Source organism: Protomyctophum bolini, assembly GCF_963924005.1.
Source record: "Protomyctophum bolini genome assembly, chromosome: 20".
Taxonomy (NCBI): Eukaryota; Metazoa; Chordata; class Actinopteri; order Myctophiformes; family Myctophidae; genus Protomyctophum; species Protomyctophum bolini.
Genome location: NC_137881.1, coordinates 28,232,495 through 28,258,579, shown reverse-complemented (window position 1 = coordinate 28,258,579; position 26,085 = coordinate 28,232,495). Strand labels below are relative to the sequence as shown.

At 40.9% G+C, this 26,085-nt stretch overlaps 3 protein-coding genes across 4 annotated transcripts in view; 1 reads left to right on the top strand and 2 right to left on the bottom strand.

The window, feature by feature from the left end:
* The window catches only part of LOC308335568 (acetylcholine receptor subunit delta-like), a 301,797-nt gene that overhangs the window by 158,391 nt on the left and 117,321 nt on the right, over positions 1–26,085 (bottom strand). The gene's annotated exons all lie outside the window — the stretch shown is intronic.
* Positions 1,138–23,176, bottom strand: man2b2 (mannosidase, alpha, class 2B, member 2). Of its 2 annotated transcripts, none has more exons than XM_080792502.1 (19): positions 22,973–23,176; positions 22,003–22,149; positions 21,758–21,863; positions 21,468–21,640; positions 20,885–21,003; positions 20,560–20,737; positions 20,275–20,473; positions 19,570–19,760; positions 19,044–19,215; positions 17,575–17,711; positions 16,965–17,242; positions 16,491–16,682; positions 15,108–15,351; positions 14,578–14,688; positions 13,470–13,662; positions 12,903–13,046; positions 12,273–12,379; positions 10,499–10,616; positions 1,138–1,920 (listed from the first exon to the last, which is right to left on the bottom strand). In XM_080792502.1, the coding sequence occupies exons 1-19, from the start codon at positions 23,105–23,107 to the stop codon at positions 1,781–1,783; spliced, it is 3,084 nt and encodes a 1,027-aa protein (XP_080648628.1). In that variant the 5' UTR covers positions 23,108–23,176; the 3' UTR covers positions 1,138–1,780. The 2 variants fall into 2 exon arrangements, with proteins under 2 accessions (XP_080648628.1, XP_080648629.1); XM_080792503.1 differs by having other exon boundaries at positions 1,138–1,884.
* On the top strand, positions 23,667–25,107 carry smim20 (small integral membrane protein 20). Its single transcript, XM_080792549.1, has 3 exons — positions 23,667–23,837; positions 24,665–24,721; positions 24,977–25,107. Exons 1-3 carry the CDS (start codon positions 23,729–23,731, stop codon positions 25,018–25,020), a joined length of 210 nt encoding a protein of 69 aa, XP_080648675.1. The 5' UTR covers positions 23,667–23,728; the 3' UTR covers positions 25,021–25,107.

Sequence of the window (26,085 nt, the reverse complement as noted above, 5' to 3'; positions counted from 1 at the left end):
TTCCAATTTCCGCAATTTTCAATTTCCGCAATTAGCATTTCCGCAATTTCCACAATTTCCGCAATTTCCGCAATTACCAATTCCTCAATTTCCGCAATTTCCATTTCCGCAATTTCCTCAATTTCCGCAATTTCCATTTCCGCAATTAGCATTTCCGCAATTTCTTCAATTCCGCAATTTTCCGCAATTTCCGCAATTACTTTTTCCGCAATTTCCGCAATATCGCAATTTCCGCAATTTCCATTTCCGCAATTTCCGCAATTTCCATTTCCGCAATTAGCATTTCCGCAATTTCTTCAATTCCTCAATTTCCGCAATTTCAATTTCCGCAATTTCCGCAATTTCCTCAATTTCCGCAATTTCCTCAATTTCCGCAATTCCGCAATTCCGCAATATCTCAATTTCCGCAATTACCAATTCCGCAATTTCTTCAATTTCCGCAATTACTTTTTCCGCAATCTCCTCAATTTTGCGGAAATTAAGGAAATTGCGGAATTGCGGAAATGGTAATTGCGGAAATTGCGTTATTGCGGAAATTGCTGAAATGGAAATTGAAATTGCGGAATTGCGGAAATGGTAATTGCGGAAATTGCGGAATTGCGGAAATGTAAATTGCGGAAATAGAATGGAAATTGCGGAAATTGAGGAAATTGCGGAAAAGGTAATTGCGGAAATTGTGATATTGCGGAAATTGCGGAAATGGAAATGGAAATTGCGGAAATTGCTCTTCAGTTATAGCTATCTATTTTCAGGTAGATTGTTTTATTTTACTCAGTCAGCCATATCACTACTCATTTTTTTCATGAAAAAGGTCATAGCTGGGTAATCTATTTTCAGGCAAATTGTGTTTATTGTATTTTATTTTACTCAGCCATAACAATTTATTTTCTGTTAACCAACTTGCTGGCTGGCAGGCAGGCAGACAGCTACTCATAGACAGGCAGACAGACAGCTAATCATGGAGAATTGGACAGGCAGGCAGTCAGACAGCTACTCATAGACAGGCAGACAGACAGCTACTCATGGAGAATTGGACAGGCAGGCAGACAGCTACTCATGGACAATTGGACAGGCAGGAAGGCAGACAGCTACTCATAGACAAACAGACAGCTACTCATGGACAATTGGACAGGCAGGAAGGCAGACAGCTACTCATAGACAGACAGACAGCTACTCATAGACAATTGGGCAGGCAGGCAAACAGCTACTCATAGACAGACAGACAGCTACTCATGGACAATTGGACAGGCAGGAAGGCAGACAGCTACTCATAGACAGGCAGACAGACAGCTACTCATGGACAATTAGGCAGGCAGGCAGACAGCTACTCATAGACAGGCAGACAGACAGCTACTCATGGACAATTAGGCAGGCAGGCAGACAGCTACTCAGACAGTTTTTTAGTTAATTTACATGAGTCCACAATTGTTTCAATAGGATTTAAAAATGGAATAAACCGGTCAGTTACATCAGATCTAACTTTTATTCTGAATGAAAAGGGGATTTAATTGTCCATGTAAACGTAGCCAGTGATACAAAAGAATGAATAAAATGTGAGATTCGTTTGTTGTGCTGTTGTTTATAGACGTTAGAATAAACGTTCAACGTTTACAATGGAAACAAGCCTCTGGCCCTTCTGTCATTATCTTTTGGGCTTTTTGTACACAGCAAGCACAGTGTTTCACTGGGTAAAGAGCCTTTCCTGGGAATCGGGAAGCCACAGGTTCAAGTCCCAGCTCCAACCGTGTGATTGTGACAAGTCAAATGGCTTCAAAAGATGTCAAATGTTAGAGCTGAAGTGAACAAAGAAGGTCCTGATCTCTTTGGGTGAGATGATCACGTTGAAATCTTCAGTCGTTTGACCGCCACACCATCGTTTGAAATCTTCAGTCGTTTGACCGCCACACCATCGTCTGTTGTCTGCAATACAAAAAAACACATTCATATATACATGGTGCGTACTCAAATACTTTTTCTTTCTTTTTAATTGTATTTAAGTCTTGTTAAGAATTGTTTTTTTTTTATTAATAATTGAGTTATTTGGCATTTTATTGATAAAGCTGGATTTACAGGCTGTACATGCCAGTTAAGAGCAGGGAGATAGATATACATCTATCTAGGGAGATAGATGTACATCTATCTACCTAGGTTCCATCCTGGAGGCAAATCTTTCCGGAGATAAAAATGACCACCAACGTAATCCAAAAAGTCAACCAAAGAACAAGATTCCTATACAGGATCTACTCACTGGTCAACAAGAACACCTTGAAGACCCTAACAGGAGCCCTCGTACAAGGTTCTGTGAATCTGTGAATGAATACTTCAATCAATCCCTGCTCTTAATGCTCAATGGTTGTATGAATGTGCCGAGCAGCCAGGGAGAAAAGTGTAGCAGAGCCGAACGCCAAGATAAAATGTTATATGCACACTTGTTACCGTTACTCATACCCGACGAAGGCCCGTGAGGCCGAAGCGGCTGAGAGGCGTCGTCCGACCCGTCAGATATTATAAAATGCACGGTAAGCTGGGACCTCGCGTGGCTTATTGCTTTTTCTAAAACGGTTACAAACATTTAGCAATATATTAACCTCATAAAACTATTAAATTCACAAAAGTAGCTACGCTTTGCGCCCACCAGAGCGAGCCACACTTCCTTGTTTTTTTACCAAGGAAGATTATGAGGAAAAGACACCAACGTCATTTTCTCTACCATGCAATTCAAGCCGGCAGATTCGTCACACTGAGTGGCAATCTGCTGCCGAAACTGCGGGGAATACATTGGAGTGAATGGAGCCGAGTGGACATAGCACATAAACAAACTCTATTTCTGAACGATTAATTTGAGACCATTGTAAAAGTATCACTTCTGGAAAATAACAGAAGACATATAACACATTATTGTCTGCTGTGTTGCTTTTCGATGTGTACACTGTGTAATTTTATAGAGCCATCCAAGGAGCACAAAGTATGTTTCTGACTGTGAAGACGTGGCAAAGTGGCAAACTGAAGCAGACTCGTTTCTCATCATTTTGGACCATGGGCCCATATCGTACGGCATACTATAGTGCGCCGTTTTTCATCATTTTTGAGGATTTGAAAAAAATGACGAAATGACAAAAACGATGGGTTATAGCCCATGTTTTTTGAAAAAAAAAGTTAGGCTCGTTTCTCATCATTTTGGAACGTGGGCTATAGCCCATATCGTACGGCATACTATAGCGCGCAGTTTTTCATCATTTTTGAAGATTTGAAAAAAATGACGAAATGACAAAAACGATGGGTTATAGCCCATGTTTTTTGAAATTTTGAAAAAAAAAGTTAGCCTCGTTTCTCATCATTTTGGAACGTGGGCTATAGCCCATATCGTACGGCATACTATAGCGCGCAGTTTTTCATCATTTTTGAAGATTTGAAAAAAATGACGAAATGACAAAAACGATGGGTTATAGCCCATGTTTTTTGAAATTTTGAAAAAAAAAGTTAGCCTCGTTTCTCATCATTTTGGAACGTGGGCTATAGCCCATATCGTACGGCATACTATAGCGCGCAGTTTTTCATCATTTTTGAGGATTTGAAAAAAATTACGAAATGACAAAAACGATGGGTTATAGCCCATGTTTTTTGAAATTTTGAAAAAAAAAGTTATACTCGTTTCTCATCATTTTGGACCATGGGCTATAGCCCATATCGTACGGCATACTATAGCGCGCCGTTTTTCATCATTTTTGAGGATTTGAAAAAAAATGACGAAATGACAAAAACGATGGGTTATAGCCCATGTTTTTTGAAATTTTGAAAAAAAAAGTTAGCCTCGTTTCTCATCATTTTGGAACGTGGGCTATAGCCCATATCGTACGGCATACTATAGCGCGCAGTTTTTCATCATTTTTGAAGATTTGAAAAAAATGACAAAATGACAAAAACGATGGGTTATAGCCCATGTTTTTTGAAATTTTGAAAAAAAAAGTTAGCCTCGTTTCTCATCATTTTGGAACGTGGGCTATAGCCCATATCGTACGGCATACTATAGCGCGCAGTTTTTCATCATTTTTGAAGATTTGAAAAAAATGACGAAATGACAAAAACGATGGGTTATAGCCCATGTTTTTTGAAATTTTGAAAAAAAAAGTTAGCCTCGTTTCTCATCATTTTGGAACGTGGGCTATAGCCCATATCGTACGGCATACTATAGCGCGCAGTTTTTCATCATTTTTGAAGATTTGAAAAAAATGACAAAATGACAAAAACGATGGGTTATAGCCCATGTTTTTTGAAATTTTGAAAAAAAAAGTTAGCCTCGTTTCTCATCATTTTGGAACGTGGGCTATAGCCCATATCGTACGGCATACTATAGCGCGCAGTTTTTCATCATTTTTGAAGATTTGAAAAAAATGACGAAATGACAAAAACGATGGGTTATAGCCCATGTTTTTTGAAATTTTGAAAAAAAAAGTTAGCCTCGTTTCTCATCATTTTGGACCATGGGCTATAGCCCATATCGTACGGCATACTATAGCGGGCAGTTTTTCATCATTTTTGAAGATTTGAAAAAAATTACGAAATGACAAAAACAATGGGTTATAGCCCATGTTTTTTGAAATTTTGAAAAAAAAAGTTATACTCGTTTCTCATCATTTTGGACCATGGGCTATAGCCCATATCGTACGGCATACTATAGCGCGCCGTTTTTCATCATTTTTGAGGATTTGAAAAAAAATGACGAAATGACAAAAACGATGGGTTATAGCCCATGTTTTTTGAAATTTTGAAAAAAAAAGTTAGCCTCGTTTCTCATCATTTTGGAACGTGGGCTATAGCCCATATCGTACGGCATACTATAGCGCGCAGTTTTTCATCATTTTTGAAGATTTGAAAAAAATGACGAAATGACAAAAACGATGGGTTATAGTCCATGTTTTTTGAAATTTTGAACAAAAAATTATCCTCGTTTCTCACCATTTTGGACCATGGGCTATAGCCCATATCGTACGGCATACTATAGCGCGCCGTTTTTCATCATTTTTGAGGATTTGAAAAAAAATGACGAAATGACAAAAACGATGGGTTATAGCCCATGTTTTTTGAAATTTTGAAAAAAAAAGTTAGCCTCGTTTCTCATCATTTTGGACCATGGGCTATAGCCCATATCGTACGGCATACTATAGCGCGCAGTTTTTCATCATTTTTGAGGATTTGAAAAAAATTACGAAATGACAAAAACAATGGGTTATAGCCCATGTTTTTTGAAATTTTGAAAAAAAAAGTTATACTCGTTTCTCATCATTTTGGACCATGGGCTATAGCCCATATCGTAAGGCATACTATAGCGCGCCGTTTTTCATCATTTTTGAGGATTTGAAAAAAAATGACGAAATGACAAAAACGATGGGTTATAGCCCATGTTTTTTGAAATTTTGGAAAAAAAAGTTAGCCTCGTTTCTCATCATTTTGGAACGTGGGCTATAGCCCATATCGTACGGCATACTATAGCGCGCAGTTTTTCATCATTTTTGAAGATTTGAAAAAAATGACGAAATGACAAAAACGATGGGTTATAGTCCATGTTTTTTGAAATTTTGAAAAAAAAATTATCCTCGTTTCTCATCATTTTGGACCATGGGCTATAGCCCATATCGTACGGCATACTATAGCGCGCCGTTTTTCATAATTTTTGAGGATTTGAAAAAAAATGACGAAATGACAAAAACGATGGGTTATAGCCCATGTTTTTTGAAATTTTGAAAAAAAAAGTTAGCCTCGTTTCTCATCATTTTGGAACGTGGGCTATAGCCCATATCGTACGGCATACTATAGCACGCAGTTTTTCATCATTTTTGAAGATTTGAAAAAAATGACGAAATGACAAAAACGATGGGTTATAGCCCATGTTTTTTGAAATTTTGAAAAAAAAAGTTAGCCTCGTTTCTCATCATTTTGGAACGTGGGCTATAGCCCATATCGTACGGCATACTATAGCACGCAGTTTTTCATCATTTTTGAAGATTTGAAAAAAATGACGAAATGACAAAAACGATGGGTTATAGCCCATGTTTTTTGAAATTTTGAAAAAAAAAGTTAGCCTCGTTTCTCATCATTTTGGAACGTGGGCTATAGCCCATATCGTACGGCATACTATAGCGCGCAGTTTTTCATCATTTTTGAAGATTTGAAAAAAATTACGAAATGACAAAAACGATGGGTTATAGCCCATGTTTTTTGAAATTTTGGAAAAAAAAGTTATACTCGTTTCTCATCATTTTGGACCATGGGCTATAGCCCATATCGTACGGCATACTATAGCGCGCCGATCATTTTTGAGGATTTGAAAAAAAATGACGAAATGACAAAAACGATGGGTTATAGCCCATGTTTTTTGAAATTTTGAAAAAAAAAGTTAGCCTCGTTTCTCATCATTTTGGAACGTGGGCTATAGCCCATATCGTACGGCATACTATAGCGCGCAGTTTTTCATCATTTTTGAAGATTTGAAAAAAATGACGAAATGACAAAAACGATGGGTTATAGTCCATGTTTTTTGAAATTTTGAAAAAAAAAGTTAGCCTCGTTTCTCATCATTTTGGAACGTGGGCTATAGCCCATATCGTACGGCATACTATAGCGCGCAGTTTTTCATCATTTTTGAAGATTTGAAAAAATTACGAAATGACAAAAACGATGGGTTATAGCCCATGTTTTTTGAAATTTTGAAAAAAAAAGTTATACTCGTTTCTCATCATTTTGGACCATGGGCTATAGCCCATATCGTACGGCATACTATAGCGCGCCGTTTTTCATCATTTTTGAGGATTTGAAAAAAAATTACGAAATGACAAAAACGATGGGTTATAGCCCATGTTTTTTGAAATTTTGAAAAAAAGAGTTAGCCTCGTTTCTCATCATTTTGGAACGTGGGCTATAGCCCATATCGTACGGCATACTATAGCGCGCAGTTTTTCATCATTTTTGAAGATTTGAAAAAAATGACGAAATGACAAAAACGATGGGTTATAGCCCATGTTTTTTGAAATTTTGGAAAAAAAAGTTAGCCTCGTTTCTCATCATTTTGGAACGTGGGCTATAGCCCATATCGTACGGCATACTATAGCGCGCAGTTTTTCATCATTTTTGAAGATTTGAAAAAAATGACGAAATGACAAAAACGATGGGTTATAGTCCATGTTTTTTGAAATTTTGAAAAAAAAATTATCCTCGTTTCTCATCATTTTGGACCATGGGCTATAGCCCATATAGTACGGCATACTATAGCGCGCCGTTTTTCATCATTTTTGAGGATTTGAAAAAAAATGACGAAATGACAAAAACGATGGGTTATAGCCCATGTTTTTTGAAATTTTGAAAAAAAAAGTTAGCCTCGTTTCTCATCATTTTGGAACGTGGGCTATAGCCCATATCGTACGGCATACTATAGCACGCAGTTTTTCATCATTTTTGAAGATTTGAAAAAAATGACGAAATGACAAAAACGATGGGTTATAGCCCATGTTTTTTGAAATTTTGAAAAAAAAAGTTAGCCTCGTTTCTCATCATTTTGGAACGTGGGCTATAGCCCATATCGTACGGCATACTATAGCACGCAGTTTTTCATCATTTTTGAAGATTTGAAAAAAATGACGAAATGACAAAAACGATGGGTTATAGCCCATGTTTTTTGAAATTTTGAAAAAAAAAGTTAGCCTCGTTTCTCATCATTTTGGAACGTGGGCTATAGCCCATATCGTACGGCATACTATAGCGCGCAGTTTTTCATCATTTTTGAAGATTTGAAAAAAATTACGAAATGACAAAAACGATGGGTTATAGCCCATGTTTTTTGAAATTTTGGAAAAAAAAGTTATACTCGTTTCTCATCATTTTGGACCATGGGCTATAGCCCATATCGTACGGCATACTATAGCGCGCCGATCATTTTTGAGGATTTGAAAAAAAATGACGAAATGACAAAAACGATGGGTTATAGCCCATGTTTTTTGAAATTTTGAAAAAAAAAGTTAGCCTCGTTTCTCATCATTTTGGAACGTGGGCTATAGCCCATATCGTACGGCATACTATAGCGCGCAGTTTTTCATCATTTTTGAAGATTTGAAAAAAATGACGAAATGACAAAAACGATGGGTTATAGTCCATGTTTTTTGAAATTTTGAAAAAAAAAGTTAGCCTCGTTTCTCATCATTTTGGAACGTGGGCTATAGCCCATATCGTACGGCATACTATAGCGCGCAGTTTTTCATCATTTTTGAAGATTTGAAAAAATTACGAAATGACAAAAACGATGGGTTATAGCCCATGTTTTTTGAAATTTTGAAAAAAAAAGTTATACTCGTTTCTCATCATTTTGGACCATGGGCTATAGCCCATATCGTACGGCATACTATAGCGCGCCGTTTTTCATCATTTTTGAGGATTTGAAAAAAAATTACGAAATGACAAAAACGATGGGTTATAGCCCATGTTTTTTGAAATTTTGAAAAAAAAAGTTAGCCTCGTTTCTCATCATTTTGGAACGTGGGCTATAGCCCATATCGTACGGCATACTATAGCGCGCAGTTTTTCATCATTTTTGAAGATTTGAAAAAAATGACGAAATGACAAAAACGATGGGTTATAGTCCATGTTTTTTGAAATTTTGAAAAAAAAAAGTTATCCTCGTTTCTCATCATTTTGGACCATGGGCTATAGCCCATATCGTACGGCATACTATAGCGCGCCGTTTTTCATCATTTTTGAAAAAAAATGACGAAATGACAAAAACGATGGGTTATAGCCCATGTTTTTTGAAATTTTGAAAAAAAAAAGTTAGCCTCGTTTCTCATCATTTTGGAACGTGGGCTATAGCCCATATCATACGGCATACTATAGCGCGCAGTTTTTCATCATTTTTGAAGATTTGAAAAAAATTACCAAATGACAAAAACGATGGGTTATAGCCCATGTTTTTTGAAATTTTGAAAAAAAAAGTTATCCTCGTTTCTCATCATTTTGGACCATGGGCTATAGCCCATATCGTACGGCATACTATAGCGTGCCGTTTTTTATCATTTTTGAGGATTTGAAAAAAATGACGAAATGACAAAAACGATGGGTTATAGCCCATGTTTTTTGAAATTTTGAAAAAAAAAGTTATCCTCGTTTCTCATCATTCTGGACCATGGGCTATAGCCCATATCGTACGGCATACTATAGCGCGCAGTTTTTCATCATTTTTGAGGATTTGAAAAAAATGGAAAAGAAAATCCGCAATTTCCATTTCCGCAATTTCCGCAATTACCATTTCAGCAATTTCCGCAATTTGACAAAAACGATGGGTTATAGCCCATGTTTTTTGAAATTTTGAAAAAAAAAAGTTAGCCTCGTTTCTCATCATTTTGGACCGTGGGCTATAGCCCATATCTTCTGGAAAAAAAAGAAGACATGAATACATTGCTTGAAAAACCATTTTCTACTCGCAGAACTTACATAATTTTGGTATGTGGTTTTATTATTCTAAAACCACATTTTTTTATGTGAATACTTTTACTTTGGTACTGTAAGTATATTTTGCTGGAAAGTGGCAATATTACATTGTGATATACTGCTAGGCAACTTTTATTTGAGTGAAAGTATTTCATCAAACACCACTGACACCACTTTATTTTCAACAAATGTAAGGCGTTATTTAGTTTGTAATGTTGATGAATGAAAACCAACATGGGCTTTTGGGCTTTTTGAGACAGGTTGTGAACTCAAAACTGCCACCTTCTGGCGGAGTCAGGTTAAGCACAGGTAGAAACTTACTCTGTGCTGTTTAGATACCTCAATAAAATGAAATAGTTTGCAAGTCGAAAAACACCCACTCGGAAAACAATCTGTGATATATCTTCTTTTATATTCCTGAACCAATTATATGTCAAAGGTCGCTATCGTTCATAAATAATGTTTGTTTACAAGATGTCCAGCGGGCTCCACTGCCGTTTATTTATCGCACTTCCGGTGCGAGATTTGCCACTGAAGAGTGTCATGGTGCAGCCCCATGACACTTCCTTCTGTAAGCTTCCTTGGTTTTTACTCAAGTCTCTGTGACGGGGGAATAGGAGGCGCTTGATGTCTTTACGAGGCCACCCGGAGCCACACATTCAGTCAAATGAGCGCGGGCGGTGCTTAGACGCCCAGGGTGTGTAAGGCAATCAGGTGCTCCCCTTCCCCCAGTTCACCTACAGAGCTGCGGGATCAGCTGGAAATGATATGAAGTGATTGAAGGTGTGGATTATCGAGTGGCGCGCTACGAGCTTGTAGGTCTGCCATTTTTGAAAAATCGAAGAACGACTGACATAGAAACATGGCTTTTTCAGAAAACTGTCAGGACGTAGAAGACATTTTTTAGAACCTGATCTCAGGTCAAAATGTATCAGGTTGGTTATTGTTTTACCACCGTCCGCGTCCCAAGCTGTACGTCGCCCATAACTGAGAGTGTACAAAATGCATCCAAACATCTCTCTCTCACCTGGTTCCGAGTTATCCTCCGTCTTCCACTTCCATCTTTGGAGATCAGCGATGTCCCACGTCCCCGTCAGAGAACGCTCCTCCAGTGCGCTCACTTCCCCCATGCCTTTCAGAACTTCCTGTTTGCACAGGAAATGGTCATTAAAAAAAGGAAAGAACTGTACGTCTTATTCAGAGTAATCTAGTAAGGGAGTGGTGACACGCTTTGATCTCGCCGACAAAGCGGGTGCCTATGGGCGATAGTTCCAAACATTGCTCCTATGGCTGGAACTATTCCATTGAGATAGAATGAGCACTTCCGCATTCCATTGTTACAATGAGAGTCAACAGGAGTGTCATTACTCTCTTATTAGATTACTCTGGTCTTATTATAATGGGATAAAATTAAACAGATGTACCCTAACGTCCCTATTCGGTGGGCTAACATTAGGCGGACTATTTTCATCAACGACATTTGGTGAAGTAGGGAAAAGAGGATCAGACCAGGTATGGGTTTAAGTGGTGTGACCCGTTGTTGCCATGACGATAGCAGCGTGACGCCACGGCTGTGACGTCACATCAGATACAAATACAGCGCTTAGAACGGGTCCAAGCCAAGGGTCAGTTAAGAGTCAGTTATACGAACACCTGAAGAGTTCACACTCGTATACACACACACACACACCTCATTCCTCAAGGCACATTCAGCCCAGAGCCATTGTTACGATATAGAGGGGGCAGAAACCGAGCGCCACGAGCATGGCTGTTCATGCAGCCTGAACTGAGCCAAGCTGGAGTTGGAAATACATTGTTTTCAACGAGGGGCGGCGCAAACAAGAGCTATTTTAAGCATGTGTGCAACATGACAACTGTTTTAAGGTATTGTACAGTAACAAACAAAAGTCTCTGTAATGTTTATGTTGTACTATTACTACAAAACAATTTAAAAAAAATTGGACCTGGGGACACGCATCTGTGTCGCCTTATAGCTTTTAACCACTTTAACCACCATTTGAAACTTTAGCTGTTGAGAAATAGCAAATCTACAAGCTCATAGTGCGCCACCGAGCGCCGCGCTATGAGCTTGTAGATCTGCTATATTTGAAAAAATCAGATTTTACAGAGGCCAGTTTCGAATCGCAGCCATCCGTAGGTGCCCTTTGAGAGCGGTTTTGAAGGAGTCAAGGGATTCACATGTCTTAATGACTGTTGGTAGGGCGTTCCACATTTTGGTGGCATAGGAGCGAAAATAATTTAGACCCTTGTTTGTGCCGAATCTGGGTTGTACATGGTTTGTTGCACTCCCTCTGGTGTTGTGGGTGTGGACTTCGTTTACATTAAGGAAGTATTTAGACAGGTACATGGGTATCTTGGTGGTGTATCGAATCTTGTGGACCAGACCCATTGCAAGATGCTGTACTCTGTCGTCGACCCTAAGCCATCCCAGCCTGTCAAAGTGGGCAGGGGTGAGGTGGGTTCGGGGTTGAGGCCAAGTAGGAGCCTGACCAGTTTGTTTTGGGAGGTCTGGAGCCTTGTTTGGGGTCCTTCACATGGACGGGAACCCCATTTGGTGTTTTAACTAAGCATTATGTCATACTTTAGCTATTGAAAAATAGCAGATCTACGAGCTTGTAGGTCTGCAATTTTTTGAAAAATCGTGAAAATGCGGCACAATTCTTTGAATATATACTCTTTCAGAATATATATTTTTATTTCGACGTCAGGCCTAAATGGGTTAATGTTATAGCTGCATCTTTGGCAGCATTTTGGCATGTGTGTGCGACTGTGCGTATTACCTTCAGGTTTATGGACACTGGCTTAGAGAGCACTGGGTCTTCCCCTTCCTCATAGAGATGCAGGATTCTCAGCAGGACCCGGTCATAGTCCGGCGCAGACTGGAGATCTTTGTCGAGACATGGAGAACACACTCAGATCAAATCAAGTCAACCTGGCCTATAGCTCACACGAGGGCCTTCTCCGTGGCCGCCCCTACCCTCTGGAATGCCCTCCCCAAACAGATCCGGGATGCCCCCTCACTCCCCACCTTCAAAACCGCACTGAAAACCCACCTGTTCAGAAAAGTATTCCCGAGCTGATGTGTTTTTAACTTGTACTGTTCTTATTGGTTTTTACTCTTATTTTACTTGTTTTCTAATAAAGTTGTCATTTTATCATGTCGTCGTCGTCCCCCCCCCCCCCCGGCCACCACACATATATAGCGCTTTTCGCTATTATAAGTCCCAGATATTATTATTATTATTATTATTATTACAAGCAAATTCGTCTTTCCATAATCAAAATTTCACAGATGACAGAGAGCAACATCGACGCTCGAATTCTCCTTCTGTGACATATCAATAAAGGAGCCCGTTGTTTGAGATGATATGACCAGTGAATGGACGTCCGGACGGTGCGTGTCAGCTGACCTGAGTCAACGAGGCTGAGGTGCAGGCTGTGTTTGGAGCTGTAGTTCCACCCGGGGATACTGAGGGTCAGCAGGTGGAGGTTTGGGGGAAGCACCACGGGTTGTACTCGAACGCCTCCTCTGGGCTCCGTCAGCAGAGTTCTCTCTACACAGTAGAATGTTATCAGTAGAAAATAGAGTAGACTTCAATTCTAATTCAGACTTCCATGTTATTTTACAGTTCTAATGACTCTTAAAAGTTAAATATACTATATTATTCTAAATCTCAATCCTGGGTTGCATTAAAACATTGATTACAGTTTCAGTTTACACACTCCGGGCTCCATCTTGCGATACCCCTTACCCCTAAACGTATTTGCCATTTTTTACTATTTTATAACATTTAAAAATAGTTCAACTAGCCAATCTACATCGGCAGGTTGTTAGCTTGTAGATCGGCTATTTGTACCATTTTAAAATGTTTTAAAATAGTAAAAAAAAATGGCAAATACGTTTAGGGATAAGGGGTAAGGGGTGGCACAAGATATGGGGCTCCATGTCTGGTAGACTAGTGACTAACTATACTTACCAGGCTGGTCTATGGGCATGACAATAGGTCTGTGCTGCAACTCTATCGCCGCCCTGTGGTAGAGTCGGGTAGTGGCGTTGATAGAGCCCAGAATCATCCACAGGGTGGGCCGTACCACCGAGCTGTCGTTCAGCGTCAGGTTGTAGCCAAGGTTCCACGGCCGGTCATTCCACAGACGCCTGTGAAGCATCACCTGGAGGAGGGGACAGGAGAGAACAGAGTGAGTGAGTGAGTGAGTGAAAGTAAATTTTATTTATGAAGCACCTTTCGAAACAATGTTACAAAGTGCTGTACACAAAAGTGTTGGACACAATATTAACTGGAACTGCACTCTGTCGAGTGCCTACTTGCGCGTTGCACACAAGTAGGCCTACTGGTGCGCAAGCAGAGCACGCAAGTACTGTCGACCGCTACTAACTTTCAAATCTCAGCCTCTCTGTAAAACATTGAAATTAAATACTAAAGACACACTCCATATTAACCTCACGCTGCCAGATCCAAGAAGCTTGCTACACAAATTTGTTTCACAGCTTATTGGGATCTGGGATCTCGGGAGCCAAGTCGATGACAGGGCTGTTCCTTTTTTTCAAGATACTTGGTAGATGATTGGATGGACCGTCTGTCTATCCCCGTGGCCGTGTGGGCGTGCAAACACAACCAATCATATTGACGTGTCTATATAGCGTCACATGCGGTTTCGCACATGTCCCGCCCTTAGCTCACGCTGATTGGTTCGAACCACGAGTGGTTCGGCGTTAGCACAGCTCCCTGAGAGATCCCAGATGGACGCTGTGTTGGGGAACATGGTTACCCAATACCGCCCCCAGCTGGCAGAGTCAGGTTAACTCCATATATGGCCAGTACAGAATTCATTCCATAATGTTGATCTGACCCCCCCCATGCCAAAACGCCAGCGCTCACCCAGCAGTCTGCCGTCACCCGGGTGGATATGTTGATCTGAACCCCCATGCCAAAGCGTTATAGTGCTCGCCCAGCAGTCCGCTGTCACCCAAGCGGATGCGTGGACGCGACCTCGCCCTTTAGGGCTTCTTACTGGTATAAGGTGAGTGAGTGAGTGTGTGCGTGCGCGCGCGCGTGTGTGTTCTACCTCTAGTTGTCCATGGGCCTGACTGGACACCCCATGGGCCCGGTCACTGAGGAGCACCAGGCGGCTGATGTCATCTTCGATGTACGCTGCCCGAACCATGGGATAGTAGTTCTGAAAAGGTCAGGATGTTTTCATTATACATTATGCACCATTTCCTTGTTTTTTTTATTAAAAACATTTCACAACGGGCGGGATCTTTTTGGAGATGTTTTAGGAGCCCCTGGTCTAATGTTTGATTTGATTTGATTTGATTTAGCACAATTTAAAAACAATACAAAAGCGTACGCAAAATATAAAAAGTAAAGTGCTAGGAGGAGGCAAGAAGCCCAAAGGGGCTCGACCTATGTATAACATAATAAACACATTTAAAAACATGACTTGTAAATAAGATACATATATCATTTACAAATAACATAAAAAGGTCTAGCACATGATTGAAATACTTAATCATCTATGACATGATTATTGAAAAGAACCAGAGAGCAACTAATGCAAGGCAAATGGCATGTAATGAATCCGATGTGTTTTACCCGGGCCAGGGTGTTATTAGTGAACTCCTTGTAGGTCCTCCTCATCATCTGGTAGCCGTTGTCGTCCGTGTACAGCGTCCGGTCGTTGTCCAGCGCTGTGCTGGTCCTGAGGAGGACCTCGGTGTTGACGGCCAAGGGGCCGACGGAGTAGCTCTGTTCCAGCCGGTGACACAGCGGCCTGCCACTGACGCCCCCTGGGACGCGGGTGCTAATGGAGTAGACGTGCTTCTTATCGTCTGCCTCTCTGCGGGAGGGGAAAGCATGTATTCGTTCATTGGGACATATACCACTCAGGCAGCACCCTGGGCAAGACCTATACGCTGAAAAGACTATCAGCCGAAGTTTATTGCCCAAGGAAATGACGTTGATGCTTTACAAATCAGTTTACATTCTCCGCGAATGAAACAAGTGTTTTGCGATTGGTCGGGAAAATATCGTATCCGGGGGAAATACATTTAACGGATGTTCCGGAGGATACGTCCGCCGATAGCCTCTCTGCCTTTAACGTTGTGACCAGGCTTTTCTTTTCGCAGATAAGTAAGCCCGGGACCGAGGCTACTCAGGAGTCAGGCAGTAGGGAGTATAGGGACTGGGTGGAGTGTTTCTTGCAAGCCCAGGTTTACAGCGAGTTTTCACCTACCTTTGAAAAACCACAGAATATTTTGCGTGTCTCCATTCCATTCTCAAATGACGCGCGCGGATATTGTAGAATCGGGAACAAAAATCCATGGTCTATACGCGACAATCCATTTGAAAGTTACTCGCTCAACTGGACTGCTATTATAGTGGAGTTTTCACTCCAGCCCTGTGCACACGCATGTTTTGATTGATTGAAGTATGTATTAACAGTTTGCAGAATTACACTACATTTCAAGCACAACTCAATGCAAAGACTGTTAAGAAACGGGGGGGGAATTGAAATTGAATTGAATAAGTTTGAAAATATGTAATTTTTGTCGATCGATCATATGACAGCTACATGATCTCTAGCTAATTGCTTTCCCCAGCCAACTCATTCCACTTTTTTGTTTGTTTGTGTTTTTTCCCCCCGAATACATTCTCTTTACTAAAACAAAAGCAGTTTGAGATATTATTGTTATTTTGGCGTAAATAGGCAAACGCTGAAAAAGGCGACGTACAAGCATGATGCATTGTTATGGCCCGGGTTTGTTTTGGCAAAGATATTTTAGTAGAGAGAAAAATGGAGGGGGCCCAGTATAGAGTATATACCCCTGGGGGACTCTGGTCAATGAAGTATTTAGGGTTTAAGGGGTTAATACTGAGAGTTGAGAGGCTTTCACAAAACTACCACTCCGTTTTTAAAAAGAGTTAGGGGAAAGAGACCAACAATAACTCAAAAAAAAAAGCACAATGAAACTTCACCTGTAGAAGTATTGTCGGATCTCAGACACGACCTTGCCAGGGATTATTTCCATTTCCACAGCCTTGTAAGCCCTCATTGCTGTACCATTGGCAGTAAAGATGTAGTTATCAGAGATGGGCCCTGCTTTAGCCTTCCCATTGGCACGGTACTCCCAGAAATCCTGAGTCATCCTCACTCTCCTCTTTCCTAACCTGTCAAGAGTCAGATAAAAGTTAAAAGACATGAAAGTCCCACAAATTCATGATGTGGCTTCACAAGCTTATAATATGAGGGGCCAGGTGAAAGTCTGGCCATAAACTAACATGATGAAATCTCAAAGAAACTTGCATAAATTGCATACGGTAAATTACACAATGGTATTAGTGTACATGAGGCAAAGATTTGGTGTAGAGGCGAAAAAGGAGTGCGCATAGTATAGAGCCCTGGGTGACCCCAGTCAACTCAGTAGAGGGTTTAAAAGTTAAAAAGCTTACTTGTGGGTGATGCTGTGCAGCAGATTGGTATCCTGGTCATACATGAGTTTGTAACATTCATTCAGAACGGGCAGGAGCCTCCTTCCCGTTTTCGCCCCACTGTGAAGGATGCGTCTTTCGAACGGCACCCCTTTGGCCACGTAGGTGGAGCTGCACTCGGGTCCCACGGAACATGGCTCCTCAGAGAACTTAATTAGGTACTTCCTGTGCTCAAGGCCCCTCAGGTTCACCACGACGAAGAGGTCATAGGTCTCGTTGGACTGTGCGGACCTCTGAATCTTTGGTTGGGGGGGGAAAAGAGACATGTTTTTATCAACACCTGAGTTGCTAAAGTGCTTTTTTGATGAGTGGAACTGAATAAAATAAACAGTAAATATATAATTATAGTGTACAAAAGAAACCTGATGATATGGATTTCCATATTACAAAAAGTTCATGACAGAAATATGAGAGGAAGCGAATATCTTTGATAAAGTACATTATGATTATTACATCATTACTCAGAAATTACTCAGAAATTACTCAAATAATTCCTTCCTTTTAACAAAGTACTTTAAATTCAAGCTTAAATGATAATACAATCAAATAAATAAATAAATAAAAGCAGCACCTGTGCAGGCACAGCCTGTTGGTCCTCATCAAAGACAGTTGCCATAGGGAAGGTCACCGTCATGTTGATTAAAGTGGTGATGTTCCACGCCAGGGGGTTGAAGACGATGATGTGTTGCTCCAAGTTCTGTGGAGAGCCTGACATGAGAAGAATCACGTCCAGTAACTAGTAACTACAGACCATTCATCAGACTTCACTGGCGCTGGCCTAGAGGTTCATAAACACATCCCTACAATGTATAATTTAGAATTAATTTCAATCAATTTTCAATCAATCAGATGCTCGTTTCATCCAGTGGGAAATCAGAGTAAATTGCATGAACCCTACTCAACAATAACTACTACAAGGTATACTGTTTAAACTTTAAAAGGACCACTTCACCACTTTTCAACCTATCTTCATATAGTAGGTCCTCACAAATAATCATGAACATCTGCATTGTTATAACTAACATGTTATAACTAACATCTATAGTTCAAACAGGAAGGCTGTCTGAACTTTCCCTAAAGTTCCATGGTCTCCACTCTCCCCCCATACAGACTCTTCTCCCTCCTGGCTCGCACGCGGTAGAATAAACTACAGCTGGCAGTCAGAACGGCAGACTCATCTTCCACTGCAGTCTGACAACTCAACTCCTCAGATATACCAGCTCACCCTCTTCATTGTTTCTATCCCCTTTCTTCTTGCCTTCCTGTGTTAGCCGATCTTGCTGATCTAAGTGAGCGGAAAGAGTGGGGATGGATCATGTCCTGGAGGTACGGACGGTGTGCCCTGCCCTTGATTGCCTTGTAGGTCATCAGCAGTGTTTTGTACCTGGTGTGCCGGGCAGTAAAGGCCTCTACATAGTCCATTTTGTTCCTTGCGTGGGGGAGTCAAACGGACACAAAAAAACGCACGGTTATTTTATACATGCATAGTCCTTTTTGTTGTCTTGCGTTTTCTTGCATTGGATTATTTATCACTGTAATGTGCAAGCATCTACTCGTCCACTAGATGGCAGCTGTGACACTATGAAGCCGTCCCGCTGCATTTTCAGGAAGTGTCAAGTGAATAGATCTGGTCTTTTTTCCCCCCCATTGTTGTTGTTGCAACTTGCAAGGGATGATTTGCAAGGGAGGATGGCATGGTTGAATGTCAGAACTACACCAGTATTTTTGCCATCATAAACTGTGATGGACAACTTCCGAGGAAGAAGATCAAGCAGAAGGACCAACAACAATCATTAAAACAGGTGACAACCTTTAGACGTTTAGAGTATATTATTTATAATATAATATAACAGGAAGCCAGTTAAGGGAAGCTGACAAAATGCTTAACATGCCGCGGTAATTGGCAGTGGACAGATAGATATGGCTATCCAGCCTTAATTGGGGGCATAATTTCAGGCACAGTGTGTGTTTTTTTGATCAACATTTGGTGTAAAGTGCCATCTAAATTTGTCGAACTTCACCTAGGAAAGATGCTAATACCTTTTCTGTGACCGTGGGTGCCAAGAACACCAGACATGCCTAGGCGACGTGGGAGCAGGAAGAGTGCAGCCAGGACCTCCTCCACACCCATCATGGCCTGGCTGAGGTGCTGCACGTACATGTCTGCCACCTTGGGAGACTCCGTGCCTGTGATGCCATCATGGTGCTGAACCTATACGGACGTGAGAACAAGCGTCACTTGCTGTAATCTCAATTATGTCATGTAGAAATATCCAACATGTTATTTCAATAAAGTATTCCATTTCCCCTTTTCCTGTTCCTGTACACCAGATGAATAAAATGTGAAATGTACCACCAATATACTTGGTTGACTGGTGTCACCCAGAGCTTTTAGATACTACAGTATAGGTCTGTTCCCTCTACAGATCTCCTCGTCCTCGCTGTAAATATTCACAAGCTCACAACGTGTTGGCAGCTTGTAGATCTGCAATTGTCACCCCCAGAATATGGATGCTAGGTTTCAAGTTGCTAAGTGCATTTGAATCATATTTTGAATCATGGCTACCTCAGAGACTGCCCAACGGAGGGCCTGGAGTTTACCCAGGGCCCAATCTTTAGCCACGGGTCCATCAGGGAAGCCGACTCTGTACCGCGCAAAAAGTGTCTCAACCGCATGGAGCCGGGAGCTGGCTCGGCGAGCCACTCCTTTCAGAACATTCCGGGAGGCATAGAAGCCAGTCCATGCCTGGTAAGATTCTGGAAGGAGAAAAAAAACTAAATACATGAAAGTGAACAATGTGAAGCCAGACAGACAGACATGTGCTATTATTCTAGTATTATAGTAGAATTTTCCTGAATAAAGAAAATAAACACAAATGTTACTGCTGTGTTATAGCTACATTCTGTACAGTCTGCTGTATGTCTGTTTGAGGAGGTCGCACAGCTCATAGCCACGATGCAATAACTGTTTGTTTACCAATGTTTCGACACATTAAACGGTCTTCTTCAGGGAGAAGAAGACAAAAAAACAGTTATTGCGGCGTGGCTACGAGCTCTGCGACTTCCTTTCTTTGAAGCAGTTTATCTCCAGTGGTCGGAACCTCCTCACTGCTTGTGTACGCTATTTTTATTATATTAACATAAATAATTGTATTCCGTAAGATAAGTCCCAGATTGTAGCTTTAAATATACTGTATCGTTTCAGGTTTCTCATACTAGAGTCCTAGGCATCAGCCAGGGACATAGACAGTAAAGACACATAAACACTAACCAGTGGAATAAGGCAGGAAATCTGTACTCCCTCTAGAGTCCCAGGTAATATCTGATTGATGGATGGCTTGGAAGTATTCACTGAGAGTGGCATACTGGACTGTCACTCCGAGCTCCTTGCTGTTCTCATTGATGTAATCCATCAATGGATCCATGTTCTTGAACTGCACCGATGCGTTGTAGAATTGTTTGTCACAGCCCTAGACAGAACCACAAGATCACATGGTTAAAATGAAAGGAATTGATCCAGCCTCCGTTAAAGAGGTTGAGGTTTCTTTGGACTCACCCATGGCCAGAGCACATGTTCAGTCCTGAACCAGGCAGCCCTCTGCTTGATGTTCTCAACCATGTCCTGGGCATAGGACTGTATTGTCTCCTTGGTGACTGGCAGGCTCATGTTGGGGTAGATGCCGTCTTTTGGGGGATCAGGGAACAAGACAACTCCATTCCAATAGAAACCAGAACTGAGGTGTCAAAACAACACATTTTTATCTTCTCAGACCACCCACAGCTATAAAATAACAAAAACACCTATAGCATAGTAGAAGTAGCAATATACGATTCATTATAAATCACAAAGGGGGCCAAAAGCAAGCTCAAGGAAAGCTTACCTGTTAGAGAAGGACAGGTGGGATGGGGAGCAATAGCTAAACTGGTCCATGGTGTGAGTGAAGATCTCTTGCTGCTCCTTCAACAGGGACGGAGAACCTCGCCAAACAAACTGTAATTTCTGTTCCAATCACAGAAAAAAGTATGTATACAGTACATTTGGCTTAGTGCGCCTTAACCATTATCTGAGAAAAGCACACGTTTCATGAAGAATAGATTATCATAGATGTATAAGGAGTCAACTTAAACTGTGGCCTTAAAATTCTTGAAATGTTCAACAGAGACTAAAGGCCTATTCATAGTCTGGATTTTCGGTGGTGAGGTGACCACCGCTCCGGTGGTGAGCTGACCACCGGAGCTGAAATAACGTTGAGCGGTGGTGAGTAAAAACAGAGAGAAGGGCTGGAGCGGTGGCGGTGGTTTGCTCTTCGCCGCGGCTCGTGACGTCATGTTGTAGTTCGGTGGTCACCTCACCACCGTAAATCCAGACTATGTATGAGCCTTAAGGATTCTCTAACTTGGAATTGAATCAGATATCTGTGCTGTGCTGTGGTGTAAAGACAGACAGATTGAATAGTACATAACCTTGTATTTCTGCATCGCATCTTTGAGGTCATAGTCAATGCGGGAGATCAGGTGGCCATTAAACCCAGCCAGGGCAAAGAGGACAGGTGTCGTGGCAGACGCTCCGAACGGGTCCACGTGCCAAGAAAACTGAGGACGCACGGCAAACGTTTCATAGAGGAAACCGTGGCCCTCTGACAGAGAGAGCAAGCGAGAACCAGTGAGTTAATGTGAATGTGTTATGTGTGTTTTACACAGTTGTTGGATCTCAAAGAGATGTGTTATGGACCTCATCATGCCCCCCCCCCTACCTGTTAGTTGTAATATCTCATCCTCTAAATCGGTCACTGCCTCATCGTGCATCACTTGGCCCCCGATTATGAACTCAAGTCGGCCCTCTTTTATGAGCTGTCGCACCTAGAAGATGAAAAGACAAAAATAACAGTAAGACACAACACTAGATCACCCAAGACAACCATAAAAATTTGACTTTTCTTGTATTTATATATACAAGACTAGAGATGAAAACAAAAATGTAAGTCTACCCTCTCCTTACTTGTTTCTTATGGGTGCCAGTGGCCACAGAATCCCACCACAGTCTAAAGAACTCCTGTTCCACAGCAATGAACTTCCGGTGTTTGGCTTTTGACAGCTCTTCTGTAATACTGGTATACACGTTGGCTGCGTAGGCATGCATACTCTCCTATGGAAAAGAAAATAAGTATATATATATATACACACAGACACACATACTTTATTTAACCATAGAAATAATAATTACTTTTGATTTGCAAGTGACCCCTGGCCAAAAAGGAAGTAAGTTACATACAACACATAGATGCATAACATAGTAAAACCACACTTTTATACACCAACTTGAGCACCTTGTTTGACTTTGAGCACCGTGCACTGCAAGCTAAAAACAGGTGCATATCTGGGTCAACATTCCATTATCAGTTGATAAAAAGGTAAAGAAGTAACACCCTGTGTTTCCAGCTGTCCCACGATAGCCTTTAAGTTGTACAGTCAGAAACAAAAAAAACGCCATCCTGCAGCACGTGGCGAGTGACATATTTAACAATACCTCAAAGCAATAACAGTTTGATTGGAGCTAGATAATACCTTTGTTTTACTTTTAACACAACATTGTTGAGTTTAACCATTATATTAAAATAGTTATCCCTTAGCCTAGATCTGGTCCATAGTGTTAGGAGACGTGAGCTACCCTTAGCCTTGATACAATACAAGACTGTCATATATTATGACACTTGATCATAGGCACTTGCCCATATGTGCCCTCAGTCCCTACACTCATTCTGGAGCGGGCACATATGGGGCTAGTAATCCCCCATGAAGAACACGTATCAATCAAAGTAGTATAAGCACCTTTCCAAACAATTAAGGTTACAAAGTGCTGTACAGTGGACACAATATAAAAACAATCAGGTTAAAGCAAACATAGTAGCATAATAATGCAAAAGAAAATAGTCAATACTCAAGGATTAAAACAAAACAAGGTATTGTACCTGCACAGTGTAAACCCAGCCAACATCCATGTGACTGTGAGGAATAACAAACGTTTGAATGGGTTTCTGTTCTCTTCCCATTGCACACGCATGGTTGCAATAAAGAAAACACATTAAAACGACTAAAGTCCTCATGTTCTGTCCCGTGGAGGAAAATAAAGTGCTTGAGCATACAAATATATATGAAAGAACTCTGGAGAACTTCCTTATACACTATACAGTCCTTGATTATTGTTTTGCTGCAGCATGTGACTGACACGAGACACGCCCCCTGTAATACGGATAGTGAAAGGGGTCAAAGGAGCTTTTAGCGTTGCGGCTTGATGTTTGAACATTACGTTTATGAACCTTTCTAATCTGATTCAGTGATTCTTCCTGAACTTCCTAAAATAAAATAAATAATGACACTCATTAACTGGGAAAAAAATGACAAAATATTAAAATACAACATAAAATAAGCATATCACAATGTTACTCGATGTTATAACTACAGGCACACAAATAAGATACAGACAGTAATCACGATTTCCTGGATTAATATAATGTATTGTGCTCTCCAACTAAAACTATAGCCTAGTAATAAAAATGCCCTAAAATGACACAATTTACAGGAATATGACTTTTATGTTACTCAATAAGTTCCCTGTGAAGTGTAACTGAAAATCTGCTGTGCTGTCCTTGAACGCAGCTCTAACACCGTCATGACCTCTACTCCGGAACGTCATTAGAAACGCACTGAACTTCACATTTAAAAGAATGTCGAGAAATATCAGAATAACGTTGGTATTTGGAGGCTTTGTAACGGCAATTGCCGCTGCATTTTACCCCATATTGTTCTATCCACTTGCTCACAAAGAAGACTACCGTAAGTTGCACACGTTCGTTTATCTTCACATATCTAAACAGCAATTCAAGTTCAACATCATGTGCTAAATTTAAAACCAACAAAATTGGAATATTGCTATAGTCATTCGGATGATTAACCACGGGTCCTACGTAGCTTAAGATGTAGACTTGTAGATGTATTTTATCTATTCTGACACAAATGTAAAAATCGAATACATAGGCCTATAGTCTAAAAAATCTTAAACTAGGGAGTCTACGGAACGGATAGCGTCCCAATCACTGACTGCAGTGTAACTGAAGTCAAAGACATCATCCACTTCAGAGTACAGACGTTTCATCATCGCTCATACAAACGAATTATGAATTATGTTTGTTATTTACAGCTAGGTCGAGTAGTGGGGCGAGATGGAAAAGGGGCGAGCGTACCTGTTACCTAAAAGACCACCCCTGGGGTCCCAGGGACCCATTATATTGAAAAGCTATTTACTGATATCAAGTTAGGCCTATGTCAAGTTTTGTCTACTTTAACTTTTTTACAGGGGCCAGTTTCGAATTGCAGCTTCGTTGACATTAAGGAAGTATTTAGACATGTACATGGATATCTTGGTGTAGCGAATCTTGTAGGCCTATCAAAATGGGCAGGGGTGAGGTGGGTTCTGGGAGTAAGGCCAAGTAGCCTGACCAGTTTGTTTTTGGGAAGTCTAGATTAGAGCCTTTGAGGTGCTGTGGTACCATGAGGTGCATGCATAGTCGAAGAAACCTTATGGGGACTTATGTTAGGGTCTTCAAGGTATCTTTGTTGATCAGTCACCAGTTGATTCCCCCCTCCTCTCTTTTCTCCCATAGAAAAAGCCCAAAAAGTGAACCGGGCAGGAATCAACCAAGCAGATATACAGCCAGTTGGTAAGACACTGCTACCCTCTCACATGTGTATATATTATATACCAGTTATTTCGGCACAAAGTTTTCAAAGTGGAAGCTGTTTCTGAAATAACCAATAACCTTCTGTCAGGTTTTGCCATCATTCATTCAACAAGTTCAAAATGAATACAATCGTCAGTACAAGAACTAAAGCAGTATAATGGATGTATTTTTTTTATAGACATGCTTACAACCTTGCAACTTTTTTAATTTGTCTATATTTCTGTTTATATCTAGGGGTGAAGGTATGGTCTGATCCATACAAACCTGTAGACAAGTGAATGATGGCCATATAACCCTGGATGGTTCCCAAGACTGATGGAGATTATCAGAAGAGAGCCCCTGTGTGACGAGTGCTTGGTGTGGGCATGTGAGTGAGTGAGCGAGTGTGTGGTTTTGTTTGTTAGATGTTAACTTTATCCTATGAATGAAGTATAAAATGCATAGAACTAAAATTGACTGCTCCAGATAATGTTGTTCTCTCTCGTAATTGAATTTGTGCTGCATTATAATTGTGGGACAGTCATGCCATCAAACCTGTTTTTTGTTGAGATTTGAGGTGATGTTGGAAATGTCAGATGTGGTGGGACACATAATCCTGTACATAGCAAAGTCCTGAGAGGGTCGATTTTTCTACACTTGAGTTAAATGAACACTCACGATTTGGCTCAACCAAAAGGTTGAAGATTTCTGTTACTGAGCACAGATGTTATTCCCTTTCTGTCCACAAGGCAGCACCCTGGGCATTTTCTTAAAGTAATTCCATCTTCAGGGTTTTGGAAAGTCCTTGTATTTTTGTGTGAGATCTGTGGGAAACTATATGCATGCTCTGGAAAAGCTGAACAGACAAACGGAATCTTTGCACTCATCAAGCAGTGATGAAATGACTACTGACTGATTATGTTGTCCCGATCATATCATTTCAAACGTGATCGGAACATCCCTACTAGTATCAATATTATATCCATATATTAGACTGGGTATTGTCTGTGGTTTTGGATATTGTGATATGGCATAAGTATTCTATAAAAAAATCTGCAGCAGATACTCAAAATCAAATAATCTGATCGGGATAAAAAACGTGACCGGGACATCCCTAATCATGACTACCATTACAATGTGTCCTGCTGTACAGTATGTGGCCATCCATGGAAGTTGCTGAAGCAAACCACCGCTCATGGTGTTCTGAAAAGATCAGGGTAGCTCGGGATAGCAAGTGTATGGACACAACCACATGCACATCCAGTCTGAACAGTGTGGCCACTGCTGTGACCAACTGAGGTGGACCAGTAGTGATACATACTTGTTGTTACTGAGCACTGAGAGGGATCATGCTGCATACGTTA

Excerpts from the sequence above, each read along its gene's own strand:
- man2b2 (XM_080792502.1), bottom strand. The coding sequence starts at position 23,107 with ATGAGGACTTTAGTCGTTTTAATGTGTTTTCTTTATTGCAACCATGCG. Across the intron at positions 19,216-19,569 it reads TCCGTTGGGCAGTCTCTGAG|GTTCAGCACCATGATGGCAT; the intron begins GTAGCCATGATT and ends ACGTCCGTATAG. Across the intron at positions 10,617-12,272 it reads CAGTGTCCATAAACCTGAAG|GAAGTTCTGAAAGGCATGGG; the intron begins GTAATACGCACA and ends CTGTGCAAACAG.
- smim20 (XM_080792549.1), top strand. The coding sequence starts at position 23,729 with ATGTCGAGAAATATCAGAATAACGTTGGTATTTGGAGGCTTTGTAACG. Across the intron at positions 23,838-24,664 it reads TGCTCACAAAGAAGACTACC|AAAAAGCCCAAAAAGTGAAC; the intron begins GTAAGTTGCACA and ends TTTCTCCCATAG. Across the intron at positions 24,722-24,976 it reads AGCAGATATACAGCCAGTTG|GGGTGAAGGTATGGTCTGAT; the intron begins GTAAGACACTGC and ends GTTTATATCTAG.